Source organism: Diplotaxodon limnothrissa, linkage group LG11, assembly GCF_057381915.1.
Source record: "Diplotaxodon limnothrissa isolate DT_005_m linkage group LG11, D_limnothrissa_male_GT1.1, whole genome shotgun sequence".
Classification (NCBI taxonomy): domain Eukaryota; kingdom Metazoa; phylum Chordata; class Actinopteri; order Cichliformes; family Cichlidae; genus Diplotaxodon; species Diplotaxodon limnothrissa.
Window position 1 is genome coordinate 13,526,340 of NC_140606.1, and position 16,898 is coordinate 13,543,237.

The 16,898-nt window shown below is 39.9% G+C and overlaps 1 protein-coding gene across 1 annotated transcript in view; it reads right to left on the reverse strand.

The window, feature by feature from the left end:
- The window catches only part of znf407 (zinc finger protein 407), a 169,656-nt gene extending 155,576 nt beyond the window's left edge, over positions 1 to 14,080 (reverse strand). The window contains exons 1-4 of the mRNA XM_085365138.1: positions 14,022 to 14,080; positions 10,101 to 10,828; positions 7,727 to 9,925; positions 1,019 to 1,133 (exon numbers count right to left, since the gene is read on the reverse strand). Coding sequence (XP_085221264.1) covers positions 1,019 to 1,133; positions 7,727 to 9,925; positions 10,101 to 10,761 — 2,975 coding nt within the window. The 5' untranslated portion in view covers positions 10,762 to 10,828; positions 14,022 to 14,080. The remainder of the gene's footprint in view (positions 1 to 1,018; positions 1,134 to 7,726; positions 9,926 to 10,100; positions 10,829 to 14,021) is intronic.
- Between the last annotated feature and the right edge of the window lie 2,818 nt (positions 14,081 to 16,898).

The window sequence follows — 16,898 nt, forward strand, 5'->3', positions numbered from 1 at the left end:
TTATCAAAGTATGCATCTACCACTTTGAAAAGGCCAAACATGACAGGATGCAAACATAAAGCTGGCCACCCTCAGCCAAGCTGTAACATTAGCTATCTGCATTCTTCCTGTGGTTGGAGGGTGTAGTTTGGCTGAAAGAAAATTATTTGTACCCAAACGTGCTGAATATTTTTGGGTAACTTGAGCCAATATTTCTGGAATAAAAAGACGTCGCTGCTCAGATTTCCAGGTGTTTTTTGTTGTGTTTTGTCTTTTGGTGTTGTTGCCACTATGAGCGTCACAAGAAATAAATACAAGAAAACTGCCTTTACCTTGTTTCGATTATTTTTGCACAGCTACAATTTTTCTGTAAATAGTGAATCCCTTTACATTGATCGGTTTACTTTCTTATTAAATAGCAGAATATGGATTTGGGTTTTCAAACAGAACATTAAGGCATTAAATGGACAGCAAGGTTCTCAAAAGGCAAACTAATCACAATCTGTGGACGTGTGTGACAGATAAGTATAAAAAGCTGTCTGCATCACATTAGCAAATGAAGCAAACCAATGCCACGTCTCTTATTATGACCAGGCAGGGTTAAATGGGTTTGAATTATGAATTAGCCTGAGACAAATGCAATTTAAAGTGGGCTGTACAATAGATAATCAGCAGGCCAGACCAAACGCTTGTCTCAATTTTGAGCTTCAACTTGAAAACTGCGGCAGCTTTTCAGCAAACTGTGAAATATCTCTATTAGAAATGTGCATCCAATCAAATGTGAGACAAGTGACTAAATACGTTCTTATTGATTTGCAATTGAATCCTCAGGTGAGAGTCATTAGATGTAACACTAAAACAAACACATTCCCCGACTCGTAGATTTTCATGTTATTGCTTGACTTTTTCTTGTAAATGTCCAGAGCTGTAATGACTGGATCATCCTTCACTCCAAATTTGTGTGAGCAAAGCCGTTGTTTGACCCCCCTCGACTCTGCGAATTGTTACCCTTAAGAACGGCATACTCCGAGTAACTCACCCACATATGTCGCATTTGTACTCTCGCATGCCAAGATGTCTCTTCACGTGGTTCCTGGCGTCTCCCAGCTGAGCGGTTGCGAAGTTGCAGATCTTGCACATGAAGGGCTTAGACCCTGCAAAACACAGCACGGAGAAATCACATGCAACAATAATATTATGTTTGAAAGAAACGGCAATTTTAATAAAACACGACTGCGTAAGCGCTGGGCAGAAATCTGATTTTACATTACGGATCATTTTTCAATGCCAGGCGTGGAGAACTGTTATTAGTTCTGTGCTAGGGCTTCAATCTACTTCACAGCTACGAAATGACTTCAGAATTATAGAAACAGATGCCCTTACTCCAGCCCCCATAAAAACTACAGTCACACTCCAAGTGCCAAGCAGCTCTTCTTTCACTCTCTATCTATCCTTGTCACTCTCCTTCATCTCTTACCTACTCTTCCTTTGCCTGTGGATGCGTAAATTGGATTCCAAAGGTCAGGGCGAATACGTAAATCAATTCTGTGTGCGCTCACTACCGCCCATTCCATCATTAAAGCGCTAATCACTCTGGCGGGCTTCGCAGGGAGGTTTCTCCCTAATTATTGTCATTAATAAGTCCTGAGGGCGGGGTAGCATTTGAGAGAGTGGCAAAGCTTCTTCCTGCTATTCATCATTTAAGAGCAGAGCGAGGGTGAGGGCCAATGCCTGTACTATCTCTGTGATGCACTCACATCTACCAGCTCAAAGAGAAGGAAAAAAAAAACGTTGGACATGCTACACCATCTCAAATTTTAAATATAGAACACAAAAAAAATGCTTATTACAAATGCAAGTTTACATTTCTTCAAAGATTCAAGCTATAATTAGTAAGTAACATGAATATTTTGTTCAACAGCGGCACAGCACAGTATGACACTCCAATATAAGTGGCAGCCTGGTGTAATATCCACATATGCATCTTTGAGCAAACCCTCAGCCTCTCCCAGTGAATATCCCAAGACGTTGTACAATATTTATTCCAGGGGCAGCCGCTGATTTGATTAAGCACTTTGTGTAGATTACTAATTCGTTCATACACGGTTCACTTGCTGTGAGCTGGAAGTACGACACATTGAATTTTATGCCGGTAACGAAGATTGAAAGGCAAGCCTGTGCTAACAAGGCCCATAAACACAAGGGACGGGGAGTGGGGGTGGGTCAACACATGGGCAAAGACAACCTCTTCATTTCACATGTCTCCATAGTATACCACACACACACACACACAGCATAAAAACAAGAGCAAATAAAGGCAAAAAACAAATATCTCGGTCCAAAACTCTACCCTTCACACCTTAATAAATTGACACTTTCTTTCTCTCTCTCTCTCTCTCTCTCTCTCTCTCTCTCTCTCTCTCTCACTGTCTCTCACACACACACACACACACACACACACACACACACACACACACACACACACACACACACACACACATTAATTAAAAGAAGAAGAAAAAAAGATTACAAAACAAACTCAGCAACACCCATAAAAAAGACAGATGCACACACTCACACCACACCCACTGTCACACCTACACCTACCTGCATCTAGATTCAGAGCCCCACCTCACACCTTTGCATGCGCTTGCAGACACACACATTATATTCATAAACAATAATCACCCGTGGACAAACAGAAGGAGAGACAATCATTCTTCCCCCTTCTCACTCACTCACACACACACTCATATGCAACCTAAAGTTGAGGTGTGAGAGAGAGAGAGAGAGAGAGAGAGAGAGAGAGAGAGAGAGAGAGAGAGAGAGAGAGAGAGAGAGAGAGGGGGGCGTGGGGAGCTGATTTGTCCAGATGGCTGGCTGAGTATGAAACATGGCAGAAAGGAGAGCGATGTAACGTCCCTCAGTTCTCACATCTTATCACATTAATACTCTACCACTCCACTTAAACAGCCTCCGTGAAACTGAAATTGACCATCAATGCAGTGTCATGTTAAATTAATATTGCCATCCACATAGGGGCGATGTGGCTCCTGCACATCCCAGATGAGACAGGGAATGACTAATTAATTTCCTGAGAGGAGAGAGGAACCTCTTGCAATGTTTCACTACGTGCTCACGCACATACACACACACACACACACACACACACACACACACACACACACACACACACACACAAACGTCTCGCACATGATGCACACCCCTGTCACAGCCTTGGCTTTAACTTTCATGTTTAGAGGAAAAGAATAATAGCTGATAATTTCATACAAATAAACACATTTTGCTTCCACTTCCACTATTCTGCAGTTTCAATACTGCGGTTTCATCTGTGAACAGTCTTGCGGGTGTTCAGTCAAAGTTTATTTTAATCTGTTGCCTTGTTTTTACTTGTTTTATGCTGCAAAAAATAGATTTACTCTGCATTACAGTGGGTGCATTGGAACATGGTTAATGCGGTGCCACAAGTCACATGAATATTAAACATGATTCTTTAGAGGAAAATTTTCACCTGTTCCTGTCAGCACAAAGTGTGAAACACATACTTTAACAGAATGCAAGAGGGGGAGGATAGGAAGAGAAAAGCACCACGCATAAAAGTCTGATGGCAACTGTGAACACACAAAAAAAAACAAAAAACCTTTAAAATATGTGGTTTTATTAAAAGAAGCTCTATAGGAGTTCAGCATTATACTCCAGAAAGTTCAGAAGCAGACACCGGACACATTAAAGACAAACTGAAACACTGAAGCAACACAGTCGAAAGATTCTGCCTCTTAATATGGCCCGGGATCCAAAATTACATTTAATTTCCCATCATGCAACTCCATACCACCATTCTTTAGACACCCAGTGCATAACGCTGCCACTATATCCCCCACTTCCTATTAAAAGGACTCAAGCCTGTAAGTCAAAAGAAACCTCGTGACATTATCAGACATATATACTTAAACTTCACACTTAATAAACTCAGCTTAATGGGAAAAAACACACACATGCTAATAATTTATCAGTCTCATGACGGGTTATAGACAAAAAACACTCTTTTCTTCCAAGTATAACATTTCCAAAAATCAAGTAAGTATTTAGGGTAAAAGCGAACTGGGATTTCCTCCTAAACAAAATGTAAAACCACGTTCCACGAATAACCAAGAAGGCAAAAATAAACAAAAAGAAGATAAAGAACATTTCTGTTCTGCCTTACTGATTTTTTTTTTTTTCACAAATCAACTACCTTCCATTATAGGTCTGAAATATCCTATAAGATAACTTCAGACTAAAACTCCTGATAAGGCCTCCTTTTCTGTCTGAACAACTCCAGTTCGCTTCCTTCACTCTACCCTTTCAAGCAAAAAGTTTAGAGTCATCATAAACGTCTTTGCTTCATAATCACCGCCGTTCCCATTTGTGTTTCTATAGTGCTAAAAACGTTGTCTTTCTCCCTCTGGATTTAAGGTCTATAGAGCAGCATATGGTACCACCTCAAGGGTGGATGGTGATGGTGTGTAGAGGTATGAATAAGCATCCCACTGTACACTCCCCCCCACCCCCATCCCCCTGAACCCTCCAGCGAAAGGTGGGTCCTGCAGCACGACGCATTGGCATGGAAAATGAGCTATTAAATCCAAAGCTGTAAATACTTCAGTGTTGCATTGGTCTGCTCTCTGCTTTCGTCCTGCTTTCAACTTTTTATTTGCCAAAATTTAATTCGCTGATTAGTTTAATGCTGATAAATCAGCATCTCATCTATTCAGATATATCTCATCTATTCTAATAAATCAGCATCTAATTTTTTTATCCTTAAAAAAAAAACAACTTCTCTTTGGGACCTTTTTTTGTTTGTTTTTTCGTGTTGCATGGAGTGGTTTAATGTGTAGGGGTTTGCTTAAGAAATAAACATTCCATGGTTCAATTCTCGGATGAGACACGTATTCCGTCAGGAAGGGAGTCCAAATTGACCGTGAGAATCTACGTGCTGTAGCAACCTCTCGACAATAATGGAGCAGTCAAAAAGCAGCCTTTATGTAACCTTTCTGGATATTCTTGGCTACCAAAACAGGCTAGAAATAAAATACACTGTGATGATTAGAAATTACAAGAGTCAATTGCTTTTTAATTTCTTCTACACATGCTAAATGACAAAAATCATCTGTAAGGATTTAAAGATCCTAGAAATGTTTGTATCAAAAGCCAGTATGGGTTAAACCATCACTAAAGTGTTTAAACTTAACACTATACAGCAGACCAGTGGAGCACCTATCATTTTAATTCCTGGCTATTGCTACAAACACAAATTACATCCTGCATACTAGCAAGAGTGGATAACATGTGTTATCATTGCTTTAAGGCTCGGTCTGAGGTCAGACAGCTCACTCCAGTGAAAAAGTGACCAATTTACCTCAAAATGCAAATTTTAGCTGCGCCCTCATTGGCAAAATGCGAGCATGTGTATGCGATTCCTTTAAGGGACAAATTGACAAATCTGTGTGCAGCCTCCCACTGCCGTCTCCTGATTTCTCTGATTAATCAAGTGAATAAAAACTAGGTCTTAATTAAAAGGATCTGGACGTGCTCCCAGCTCAGAAACTGGCAGACCCCCACCGTGCTGCTCCGCAGTCGGCCCCACAAACAAACTCCCAGAATAAATGACCAGCACATAAAAAGGTGAATAATTCACTGTAATGAGGGAACTTAGCAATAATAACAACTGACATATGTCGTCAAAATGAAGTGAAATGGGTGCTTTCTGGAAACAAGACAGCATTAAGGAAAGTGGAGATGCAGTCTCATAAACAAGAAAACAACTCTACTGCATAAAAATAGGTAAACCTAAAAAAAAAAAAAGAATAATAAAAATGAAGTAGTGATCATTTGAACCCCTGGAATGTGCCCTTGACTCAAAGCCTCGAGTTGGGACCTCAGTGTCAAAGCTTTCATTTTCTTAAGTAACACTAAGTAAGTGCCCTCAAAACTCAAGAATTATGACAGAGGGTGGAATTATGAATACGTATAGACTAACCATTAATAAGAAGAAAGTGGAAGCTCAACATTAATCATCAAGATTTTAACCTCTAATTCTTACAGCTTTAAGCAGTTTGGTCTAAGCTGTGAAAAATATGACTTTGGCACACAAGGTGACTGGCAGAAAGGATGTTTTCTTGTCTGTAACATTCCAGTACTGCAGTTTCACTAATTGAACAGTATTTACTATACAATCGTTTTAGCCTAGATTATGAAGTACACCACACAGTATGCACTTAGATAAGACATACTGGAAGTATCATTTCTGTGTTTACTACAAAAGCGGTACGTAGTAAAACTACAGTCCCCACACAAACCATCCACTGTCACAGGATATCAAACCATCCTGTTTTTATCTTTTCTTCAACACACATTTACATACACACACACACAGAAACACAAGGGCACAATCATACACACACATGGTAAGCACAGAGCATGGACTTCAATTAAAGTCCCATTAAAGTTTCGGCTGAAAGGGGGATGGACCATAGGAGGCAGAGAGGGGCATTTATTGATGGCGCCCTCACATCTCGTTCCTGCATTAAGTTGATTTTAAAAGCAATTAATACACATGGTCAGGGAAAAGTAATGGAGAGCCCCATGTTCTTAACCTGCCGGACATTTCCCAGCCGAAGTCCTGACCAACGCAGGCCTGCTTTGCATTATAAATGACAAGATAAATCTTAATGGATTGAGGATAATCAGCTAGCCATGAAGGCTGACATATACACACATTCACCAGGCATACGAGCGCACAAACATGGACGTACAGACACGAGGGAAATTAAAGGCTTTGAATACGTCTGCATTGATTATTTTAAATTATTAGCCCACCTCTCTTTGGACCTCCAATGCTTTTAGCCTAAGCTTTAACACATTTACAGAGACTTATTGACTATAATTACAACTGAGTCCTAGTAATGGACACATCAATTATGAGTCGCACATGTCTCTGACCAAGCGTTGCTCAGGGAATCCCAATCTGGGGTCCATTAGCGTCTCTCCTGCTGGTCTGAAGCTCAATCAGTCTTTACCTTCACCTCTACTGAAACAGCTATTACCTGGCTGAAGTAGATAGTAGCTCTAACATTAGCTTGAATTGCCAAAAGAAGAGGCGCCCAATACTTTGGGACCTAAAACAAAGGCCTAATAGCTGAGGAGCTACACAAATGACAGCTTTTCTTTCCTTTTGCAATTTCTGGACTGAATCTGATAATAACCACCAAGCCAATCTGTATCACTTATAGAAGGTTTAGTCATTTGTGTAAGAACTGGGAAGTGCAATTGTTAATAAAGTGTATGTGAATATATGATACATTTTCACTTTTTTAAATCACAAGCAGCTTTCTAAGCGGAAATAAATGGATAAATTGCAATTCCAAGCACTTAAAATATGCATTACCAAGTTAATAATTTCAATATTTGCAGTAAAGATGAGGTTTACAAAGGATATACAAAGGATTATGAGCACCTTCCTAAAACTATGTTGTCATGTAATGTTTTAGCAAACTCACTGTGGGCTGCAGATGCCTCATTAATGTGCCCCCTTGTTTTTAATAGCGCAAGTAAAAAAGAAGAATCATAGCTGTGGCTTGCTTTTACACAAAAAAACAAACATACTGCATTGATGCATATTTACTGTGTGGGAACAAGGTCCAAAAAAGAGGGAGAAGGAACAGTTCAAGAAAGCAAGCGTACGTACCGGTGTGAGTGCGAATGTGTGCCAGGAAGGCCATAGAGTTGCTGCTCTTGCACACCTTGCCACAGTATTTGCACACGTTGCCCTGGTTCTCCTCCCGTTCGCGGTTGATCTGCTCCGTGTCCTCCAGCACGTACTTGTTGACCTCCCTCAGGAGCTCCTCGTGTTTCTCCTTGATGTGATAAAACAGATCCTGCTCTGATTCAAATCGATCCGTGCACTTGACACACTTGAAGCTTGCGCCCCCTTCGGGCAGCTCCTCCACACTGTTCTGCTCGTTGCGAAGGTGGGCAGCGCTGGTCAGGTGCTGGTGCAGGTTGCTCTCGGTGTAGAAGGACTTGCCGCAGACCAAACAGTGGAAATGCCTCTCCTTGGAAGGATGCTTCATCGAGATGTGGACATTGAGGCCGCTGATGCCGTCCGCCATGAATCCGCAGTCCTCGCAGCGTATGCGAGAGTTGCTTCCTTTGGTTTCCTCCCTCACCTTTGCTTCCTTGGGTTTGAGCTTCTTGACGTATGCGGAGCTGGGAGACACTAAGCCAGAGGTCACTGGTGATCCTCCAGTCAAACATATCATGGTGGCTTCACCTTCCAGAGACAGGCCTTCCTGTGCAGCCTGCTCCTGCTCAGCTAGGAACTTCACAGATACAATACAGGCATCAAAGGGAAGGGCTTTGGACATTTGTGTGTCTCTAGTCATAACGTCTACCTTTAAATGTTCATCATCTGCTTGTTTACCCTCTTGTTCCTGGCTCTCTGGCTGTGCCAACTCAGAGACTGAAAGCTGACATTCTTCATCCTGCTGGGCTTCAGAATCTGCTGTTAGCTCAGTCGCTTCAATGGTCATCTCTGGTTCACCACAAGCAGGAGATGTAATTGCATTTGCTTGCTTCTCATCTCCACCTACAAGCACATCATTAACCAGCTCTGTGGTGACACAGGGCGCAGGTGTATTCTGGCCTTCCACAGATTGACTGTCTATGGGACAGGATTCAGACACCTCTGCGGGACTCACGGATTCACATTCAGGGTTAGAATTTGCTGCAGGAAGCTCCGTGATATCATTCAGCTTTAGAGGGAGTGCGAAGGCTCTTTGTCCTTCGCTCCCTTTTTGTTCCAGATATTTCTGACTTTTCTGCTTGTGTTTCTCTGTGCTTGCATGGCGGGACATTTCCCTGCTTGTTACAGCATAGTAACTGCACGCTAAACAGACATACTCAAAATCTCTGGTGTGTTTTCTCTTGACGTGAAGATGGAGGGACGGAATAGATTGAGCAACAAAATCACAGAGGCTGCAGGCATTGACAGAGTCATATTTACTTTTTTTCTGGTTTGCCTCTGGCTGAGTTTGCTCGTCTCCACAGTGTTCTTTGGAAGTTGTGTCATCAGATTCTTCCTCTGTGCCGGTGGTCTCTACGATGGTATTCGGCTCCTTGGTTTCCTGAATTGATGTACTTATGTGATTTGTGATTGGGTTCTTACTTGTGCATTCTTGTGCACGTCTAACATGCTTCTTTGTTAAACAGTGACGATCCATGTCTCCTTTGGTCACACAGCTGTAGTTGCACAGAGTGCAGCTGTAGCCATAATCTTTGCTGTGTTTACGGCGAACATGAACACTGAGGTTGGTGGCGTTGGACACCACCAGGCCACAGTATCCACATGTGGTTGTGGAGCCTTGCTTTGGTCTTCCTCTTTTCTTACTGGGAGGTCCCAGCTCTAACTCTTCCTCCTCAGCTAACACGGCTTTGGCAGCCTCAGCTGCCTCGTCGGTTTCCTGTTCTCCTCCTGTCAACGTATCTACCCCTTCTCCCCCGAGCATCTGAGCTACGTCATCTATAACAGCACCATCTCCAGCACCATCTCTGCTTACCCTGTCGACATATACTTCAGATTTTGAGCTCTTGCTTTCTTTCTCCTGCTGCTGCATGTGGCTATCTGAGGACAGGTGAGAATCCATCCACTCAGATGTGGCAGAAAGAAAGTTGCACAATTTGCAACGGTACCAGTCCTGGTCAAGGTGTTTGACACGAGCATGGTTCTCCAGCAGCGTAGCTGTGCTGACCCTAAAATCACAGTTTGCGCACTTCAGCTGGAACCTGCTGAGGGTGCGTTTGGGGGTCACTCGTGTTGAAGTAGCCTTCATGCTACTGCCAGGATCCACAGCCTCCTCCCTGTCATCTATGCTTTCATCAGCATCAACTGAAAGACAGTTCAGAGATACAATTGTTAAATATAACTTAAAAAAAGAAAAGAAAAGAAAAAAAGACAGGCACATTTTTTATTCTACTACCTATTACAAATATTATATTAAGCCAATGCTTAATTCACATGTAATGCTAAAGGCTTAGAACTGTGGAGAACAGGATATACTCACATGTATACGGGGTGTCTTTGGTGTGGTATCTCTGGATGTGAACATCTAGAGGAGCCTTGTCCCTAAACTCTTGCCCACAGTAGTTGCAGGAATGAATAATCTTGGGTTTTGGGATTCGCTTGCTCACTCTTCTCTCTTGTGTAGGGATTGTTCCTTCTTGCTCTACCTGCTGTTTGTCTAATACACTTTGCTTTTCAGTTACATCCTTCATGTTTGTGCCTTTGTCACTTGCGACTGATCTCAGTTCATCACGATCAGAATCTTGTTCCTGTTTAACCTCAGCGCCACTCTCTGCCTCCATGTCTGCCTCCTGCTGGATTTCAGCAGGACTCACATTAGAGATATTTGCACTTTTCTCCAAAGGTTGTGCAGCTTTGTCAGACATCTTTCCGTGCTTTCGTGCAAAGTGGATCTTCAGTGATCTCGGGCATTTGGCTGAGAAGCCACAAACTGTGCAGAGGTTGTCGCCGTCTTTAGGTGCAGAATTCGGACTTGGTCTCTCAATGACTTCTTCATCTGCTTCATCGAGCTCAGCAGCACTGGGCGAGTCTCCTGCAGTTTCCTCCATTTCCACATCATCTGTATGCACTTGCCCACTGATGTTATTTTCAGCCACTTTCTCCTCAATGGCTTCCTCTCCTGATATCACTGTTTCATCCATATCATATCCTGCTATGATTACACACAACAGTGAAGCTGATCGGTATCATCAGAGCTGGTTCAGAATCCTGAAAGAGGGGGGAAGATGGAAGACAAAATGTCAGACATCTTTATTTGTCTGAAATACACTTTAGTGTATGCTATAAAAAAAAGAAAAGGAAATAGTAAAAAGTTAAGTTCAGCGAGACAAACAACAGCTAACAACAAGCTTCTGAAAAGTATTCCTTCTGCAGCATTCTCGGACCAAGCACAAGTAAATGTTGCCATCTAGTGCTTCCAAACAGACATTGTTAGTCACAGACATCCAGCATGAAAATTGGCTGCTGCTTATTTAAGTTCTGCTGGAATTCAAACCTTTTGTGTGATAAATGTACTAAAAATGTACAATGGCCAACACAGATCAGTGGACTGCAAATCAAGTATTGTTCCTTGAAGTTTATTTACTTGACATGTCTGTCTTTGCAGTGTATTTCATTTGCTTTTGTTACCCCATTTACTCCAATATTATATCCTCTTTAAATAATTGGATTATTTTTGATTGAACTTCTGTACATACAAGTTAGACAGACTACAATGACATGTTTCGTTTTGGATTTAAAAACGAAAAAACTGTTTAGTGTCAGTTAGTTTCCACGGTGGATTTTATTTTTTCAGTTTAGTTTGGAGGGCATGTGTCTGAGGCAATATTTAGGAAAATTAGTACAGGTATTGTAATAAAAACACAGAATGATTTAACATCTTTAACAACTCATCAGGCAAGTAGTAATAAAAATATTTCACCAAACTAACAATTACCAAGACTAAGGATATTTCATTTTCTTTCATTTTAGTGTTCAAAGTTCACAAAATCATTTCAGTTATTTTTTCAAAATCTAGTTTTTATCTTTATTTATTTTTTTAACTAAAACATTTTTCATGTGTACTTTTAGTTTAGTTAGTTAACTATAATAAACCTGTCCCCGTCAGTTCTTTGGCAAACAAGTTGGACTTCATCTGACCAAAAAGGTTTCTGTCAATACTAATCATTAAACATTTCAATCTCCCCTTTTTTGTGTAATTTTGTTTGTAAATAATGTATCTCAGGTTCAGTGGCTAACCGACACTCTCAAATCCTTTCCTATCTTTGTGTTTTTCCACAGTCTACTTTCTCACTCATATAGCCAATGAATTAAAATGTGCAGCTTTTTCATTAGATCCACAAACAAATTGAGGACATATCATATTCACAGGAACTATATAAAAATAAAGTAGTCACTATCCGGTCCTGTGGAAAAACTAAGTACCCCCTATGATCCCCCTTTTAGCAGCAATAACTTAAAGATTTTATCAGGCTCTCACATCACTGTAGAGAAATTTCAATTCACTGAGGTTTTTGCAGGGCTTATTTAATGCACTGCTTTATTAACGTCCCACCACAGCATTTCCATAAGGCTGAGGTGTTGACTTTGGCTCATTGCAACACTTATTCTTTTCTTATTCAGCCATTCTCTCGTAGATTTCCTGCTGTGCTTGGGATCATGGTCCTGTTGCATGACACAGTTTGAGCCCAGCTTTAGCTTGATCTAGTCTGACCATGGGGTGAATTTTCTAGGACATCCACTCCTTGGCATTGCTTTACCACACAGCTAAAGGCTCCAGACCAAAAAACTGACAAAACGTCTGCTTTTCAAAGGTGCCGACACTTGCTAATGATCAGTTAATTAAGTGCATTTAATTAGTGGCACCTAACAGCTGCTCACCTTCTTAATTCCTATGGAAGCAGTAAGGGTGTGCTTAGTTTTAAATATTCACAATGCAGTCCACTTTCATTATTTCCATTGTAATTATGTTATATTTAAGTTTCAATTTAGCATTTTTGTGCTCATTACTTTTCTTTGATAGCTCACCTTCACCCTGGATTCCCTGAAAAGGGAATGTCCATCCATGGATTCACCATGGATGGACATTCCCTACACAGCAGCCCTGAGAGCTCAACACGTCACAACTTTAATTACATGAAAATTTAGAAAACAATTTTACTAACTTAACAGCACAGACACTGCAAATTTTGAAAGTACCGAAATGTGCTGCAAATATAAAAACATAATCAAATAAATACATAATCAAATATACAGGCAAAATAAAATTTTAAGAATCACAGTAATCAAATATTTACAGTACTCAATCAAATATTCTTCTGTGGAAAGAATTATAATGCACACAAATTATTATTCCATGTATTTGTGGGTGAGCTGATGAGATTTATTTGGTGAATCTCACTTTCTTCATGTGTAACAACGCTAATTGTGAGTGTATAATACAGTTTAATACCCTTACATGTTGTTTTTAAGGGGCCATAACACAGACCTCGGGGGTTTGGACCCAATCATATTTAAATATGCAGGACATCCAGTCAGACTTTTAAAGTATCCAACTTTGAGAATATCCTAGGGTGTGCTCACTACCACCAACTACCGTTTATTTTGGTAGCATACGATTACAGGATTAACTGAAGTATCACCATGTAAAGACTGTCCATATATATATATATATATATATATATATATATAAATAAAGGCTCGCAAACAGTGAGTTCACTATAACAGCAGAATTCTATCGGTGTTGTGTCTGTAGCTAAGGAAAGCGGACAGCGGTCCTGAACGAGTTCGTTACTACTTTCAGTGCACAACTCCGCTTGAATGCCCACTTAAAAAAACAACAACAACAAAATAAAAAACTGCCAATTTTATATGTGTCGATATATAAGCAGTTTAACGACTAGGCGTCAGTGCTAGCTTGGAAGTACTGGTAAAGTTAGCCACAAATGTTTTATACAACACGATAAAAACTGCAACGAAGAGAGAGACAGCCAGTGCCACAGTCCTACATGTTCCTTTGCCGCTCATTTCATCGCTTGAATGATTCATACTCTTAAACACTAGAAGACTGAAACATTACAGCCCCACTTCTTAATACAGTTGCTAACTTGCTAGCAACATGTTCTCCAACGGTCTTCTGATATACGCACAACGCATCCAATTAAACTTCAACATCGGCAGAAACATCCAATCGGAACGGAGATAAGGCGGGTCTATGTAGGTCCTAGGCTTGGAAAACGACGGCAGCACAGAGGCCCAAAAAGGAGGCTAACGTCGACCTCGGAAACTGTCTTCTATGCTGCAGGAACAGTACTTTATAACACTCAAGAGACTACGCAATCGTTTGAAAAAAGCCAATACGAGTATATAGATGTCTGTACAGTGAAATACTAGTTGAACTTACCTCTTGTTATATGCTTATTTCCACTGTCCGCGCTTTTTGATGCTAGACACAAATGGCGTACCGTAGCGTGAGCCATGCGTCACAGAAGACGGCCTTCCTGCCCGCGGCTTCTTGTTTTTTTTTTTCTACATCAGCTGATTTCATCACATGATGCATTCTGGTTCTGTGGGAAAGCGAAAAACGGCGTAACAGTACTGAAATGCGTGACATTTGAAGGCTTAGTTAGTCGTTGGAAAGCCGTCGGTAAACTTATGTTACTAATTGTCCTTACTAATTAACACCGAAAATGTAAAACTATTGAATATGCTGTAGAACGCCATAAGTTAGTACGTGATGCATTCAAAGTCACCATTTACAGAAAACCAATATAATCAGCAATTCAATACATCATGCACGTATGTCTAAAATTATTTTTTATGTATGTATTTATTAAGTTTTGTTTTGTTTGTTTGTTTTTTTTTACTTGAGAAGAAATTCTCTAGTTTTCTGGTAGACTACTCTTTTCATGCTGTATTAATAATAGATTATGGCATACAGTGTTGAAGTAATTCAGTAAAACTATTTCTCTTAGTGTGCTGGTAATTTTTTTTGAAAAAAGACAGAAGAAAGAAAGAAAAGAGAAAATTAAAACCACAGATTATGAAAGGGTTGTCACAGTGAATTATTTATTTATTTTCTAAAATGGTTGGATCTATGATGAATCACCACTTCCATGTGACACACAGTGTTAGCATTATAACGACTAAAGATAGATTAATGCACCAGTATTAATTGATTAAGTAGTCTGACGGGTCAGAAGGTGATAAATGAAACCTCCAGGAATGAATATGCAGTTTATTTTTCCAATAAATGTCTTTAATTCATCACAGTCAAAATTCTATGACATGGATGGTTTAAGACATCTTTCCCAGGCTTCATTTTTCAAAAGGATTAATCATTCATTTTTCTCCAGCTGTCTAGTAAAAGAATCCTTCATTCCTAAACATATTTAGTGTTATTCATTCCATGCTTCCACACTTCATCAAACTTTTTTTCCCATTAAAACTGGGTGTATAATAATTCAACACTGATTCATATCACACCCCATATTGAACTTTCATTGTCAGTCATTAATTGTAAAAGGTCTCTTTACAATAAAGCCAGATTGCACAGTGCTTAGTCTGAATTTCTGTGACTCGGGAGTCAGAAGGTCACAGTCTACGTCACAGCCTCCGTCACTGAACGGAAAACCACAGGTGTTTACTTGCCTGTCCTTAGACAACATACCAAAACACCTGCATCATCATGTGTGACTAATAAATAAAAAAAGACTGTATTAATGTGTGTTTGAGACCATTTCTGCTTTATTTATATAGCACCAAATCACAAATACAGTTACCTCAAAGTGCTTTTTATTGTAAGGTAAATCCCTACAGTAATACTTCAGTTAACAGTATCTGGATAGCATAGGGAAAGGTGTCAGGTTTTTGCCAGATTTGTGTGTGTTTTCTTAAGGGCATGACATTCTGATACTGTTTATGTGCTGTTCTCAGACCTTCTAAGAACTCACTGCACACCAGGTGGATACCAAGTTTCAGATTTTCAGATACCTACTCTTTGGGAATTACATTATGCTAGATGTAAGTAAAAAATCACCCATTAACCCATCCCCACTAATTATATATATATATATATATATATATATATATATATATATATATATATATATATATATATATATATATATATATATATATATATATATATATATATATACATGTGTGTGTGTATATATATATATATATATACTTCTTAGCAACAAATCTCTGTGAATGTCATGTTTAATAGAAGAATTTCACAGCAGACGTCTGAGTTAGCTGAGCAGAAAAAACACAGGTGTTACTTATAATATTAACAATGGCACCTATTCCATTTGAGTATCCCAATACGCAATAATGACAGTGTGATAGTGAGCCAGCACACACATTGTGAGGACCCTGAAGCTGGAAACAGAAGCAGCCTGGAAATTCATTCATCATTTTTAATCTCATTTTGTCATATGACAAAATTTCTTCTGTGATAAAGGACCATTACCTTTTCTCTAGCTTTAATTCCAGTATAGACCTTGAGATTGAATAAGATCACACCTTAATTATTCTTATTAAAGCTCAGGTAACTTTAAAACATATGCAAGGGCTTCGGGGGCTTAAATAACAGAGTGCAAAATAGTTCATGTGAAATATTATGTGCTCGTACTCAGTGCTTCCACTAGTTGTCAGTTCACTAAACTCCAACTTTCAATCAGACTTTGAAGGCTGTTTGTACAATATGCATTGCTAGAGTTTAACATGTTGGTGGGACACATTGGAAAAATGTAGCAGGAAAACATATGCAGGGAAATGTTATCCTAGTCTTATAAATGGACCTCCAATTTCCAAGAAATGGATATCCAGTCTAAGCTATCCGGGAGGAACGTGTAAGAGTGGACTTGCATAGCTCACCACAGAATTACTATACCTTCTTTTCTCATTCCTCTTCAGTGCTTTTGACACTGACTATTTTCTACCTGGCTGCTCGAGGACCTTTATATGAGTCAGTTTACTCTGCTGTAAGGGCACTGGTGATGCTACCTGTTAAACATAATTGAATATTATGTAGCATTGGGTTTAGCTCCATAGGTTTCAACGGGTTACTTCACCCCACCAGATGGAGCAATCTGCACGTTTTGTTACACTTTGCAACCACAGCTGCATCACGTCTGCATGCGCTGCTATGGCAACCACTACAGACACAGCTCACAAAAAGAGCGAAAGAAAAGTTTTATGTTAGAGTAAAAATGTTGTAATGTTGTGTTAAGGAAGGATGTTACAAAACCTCTTCAAACACTGGAAACCCGTT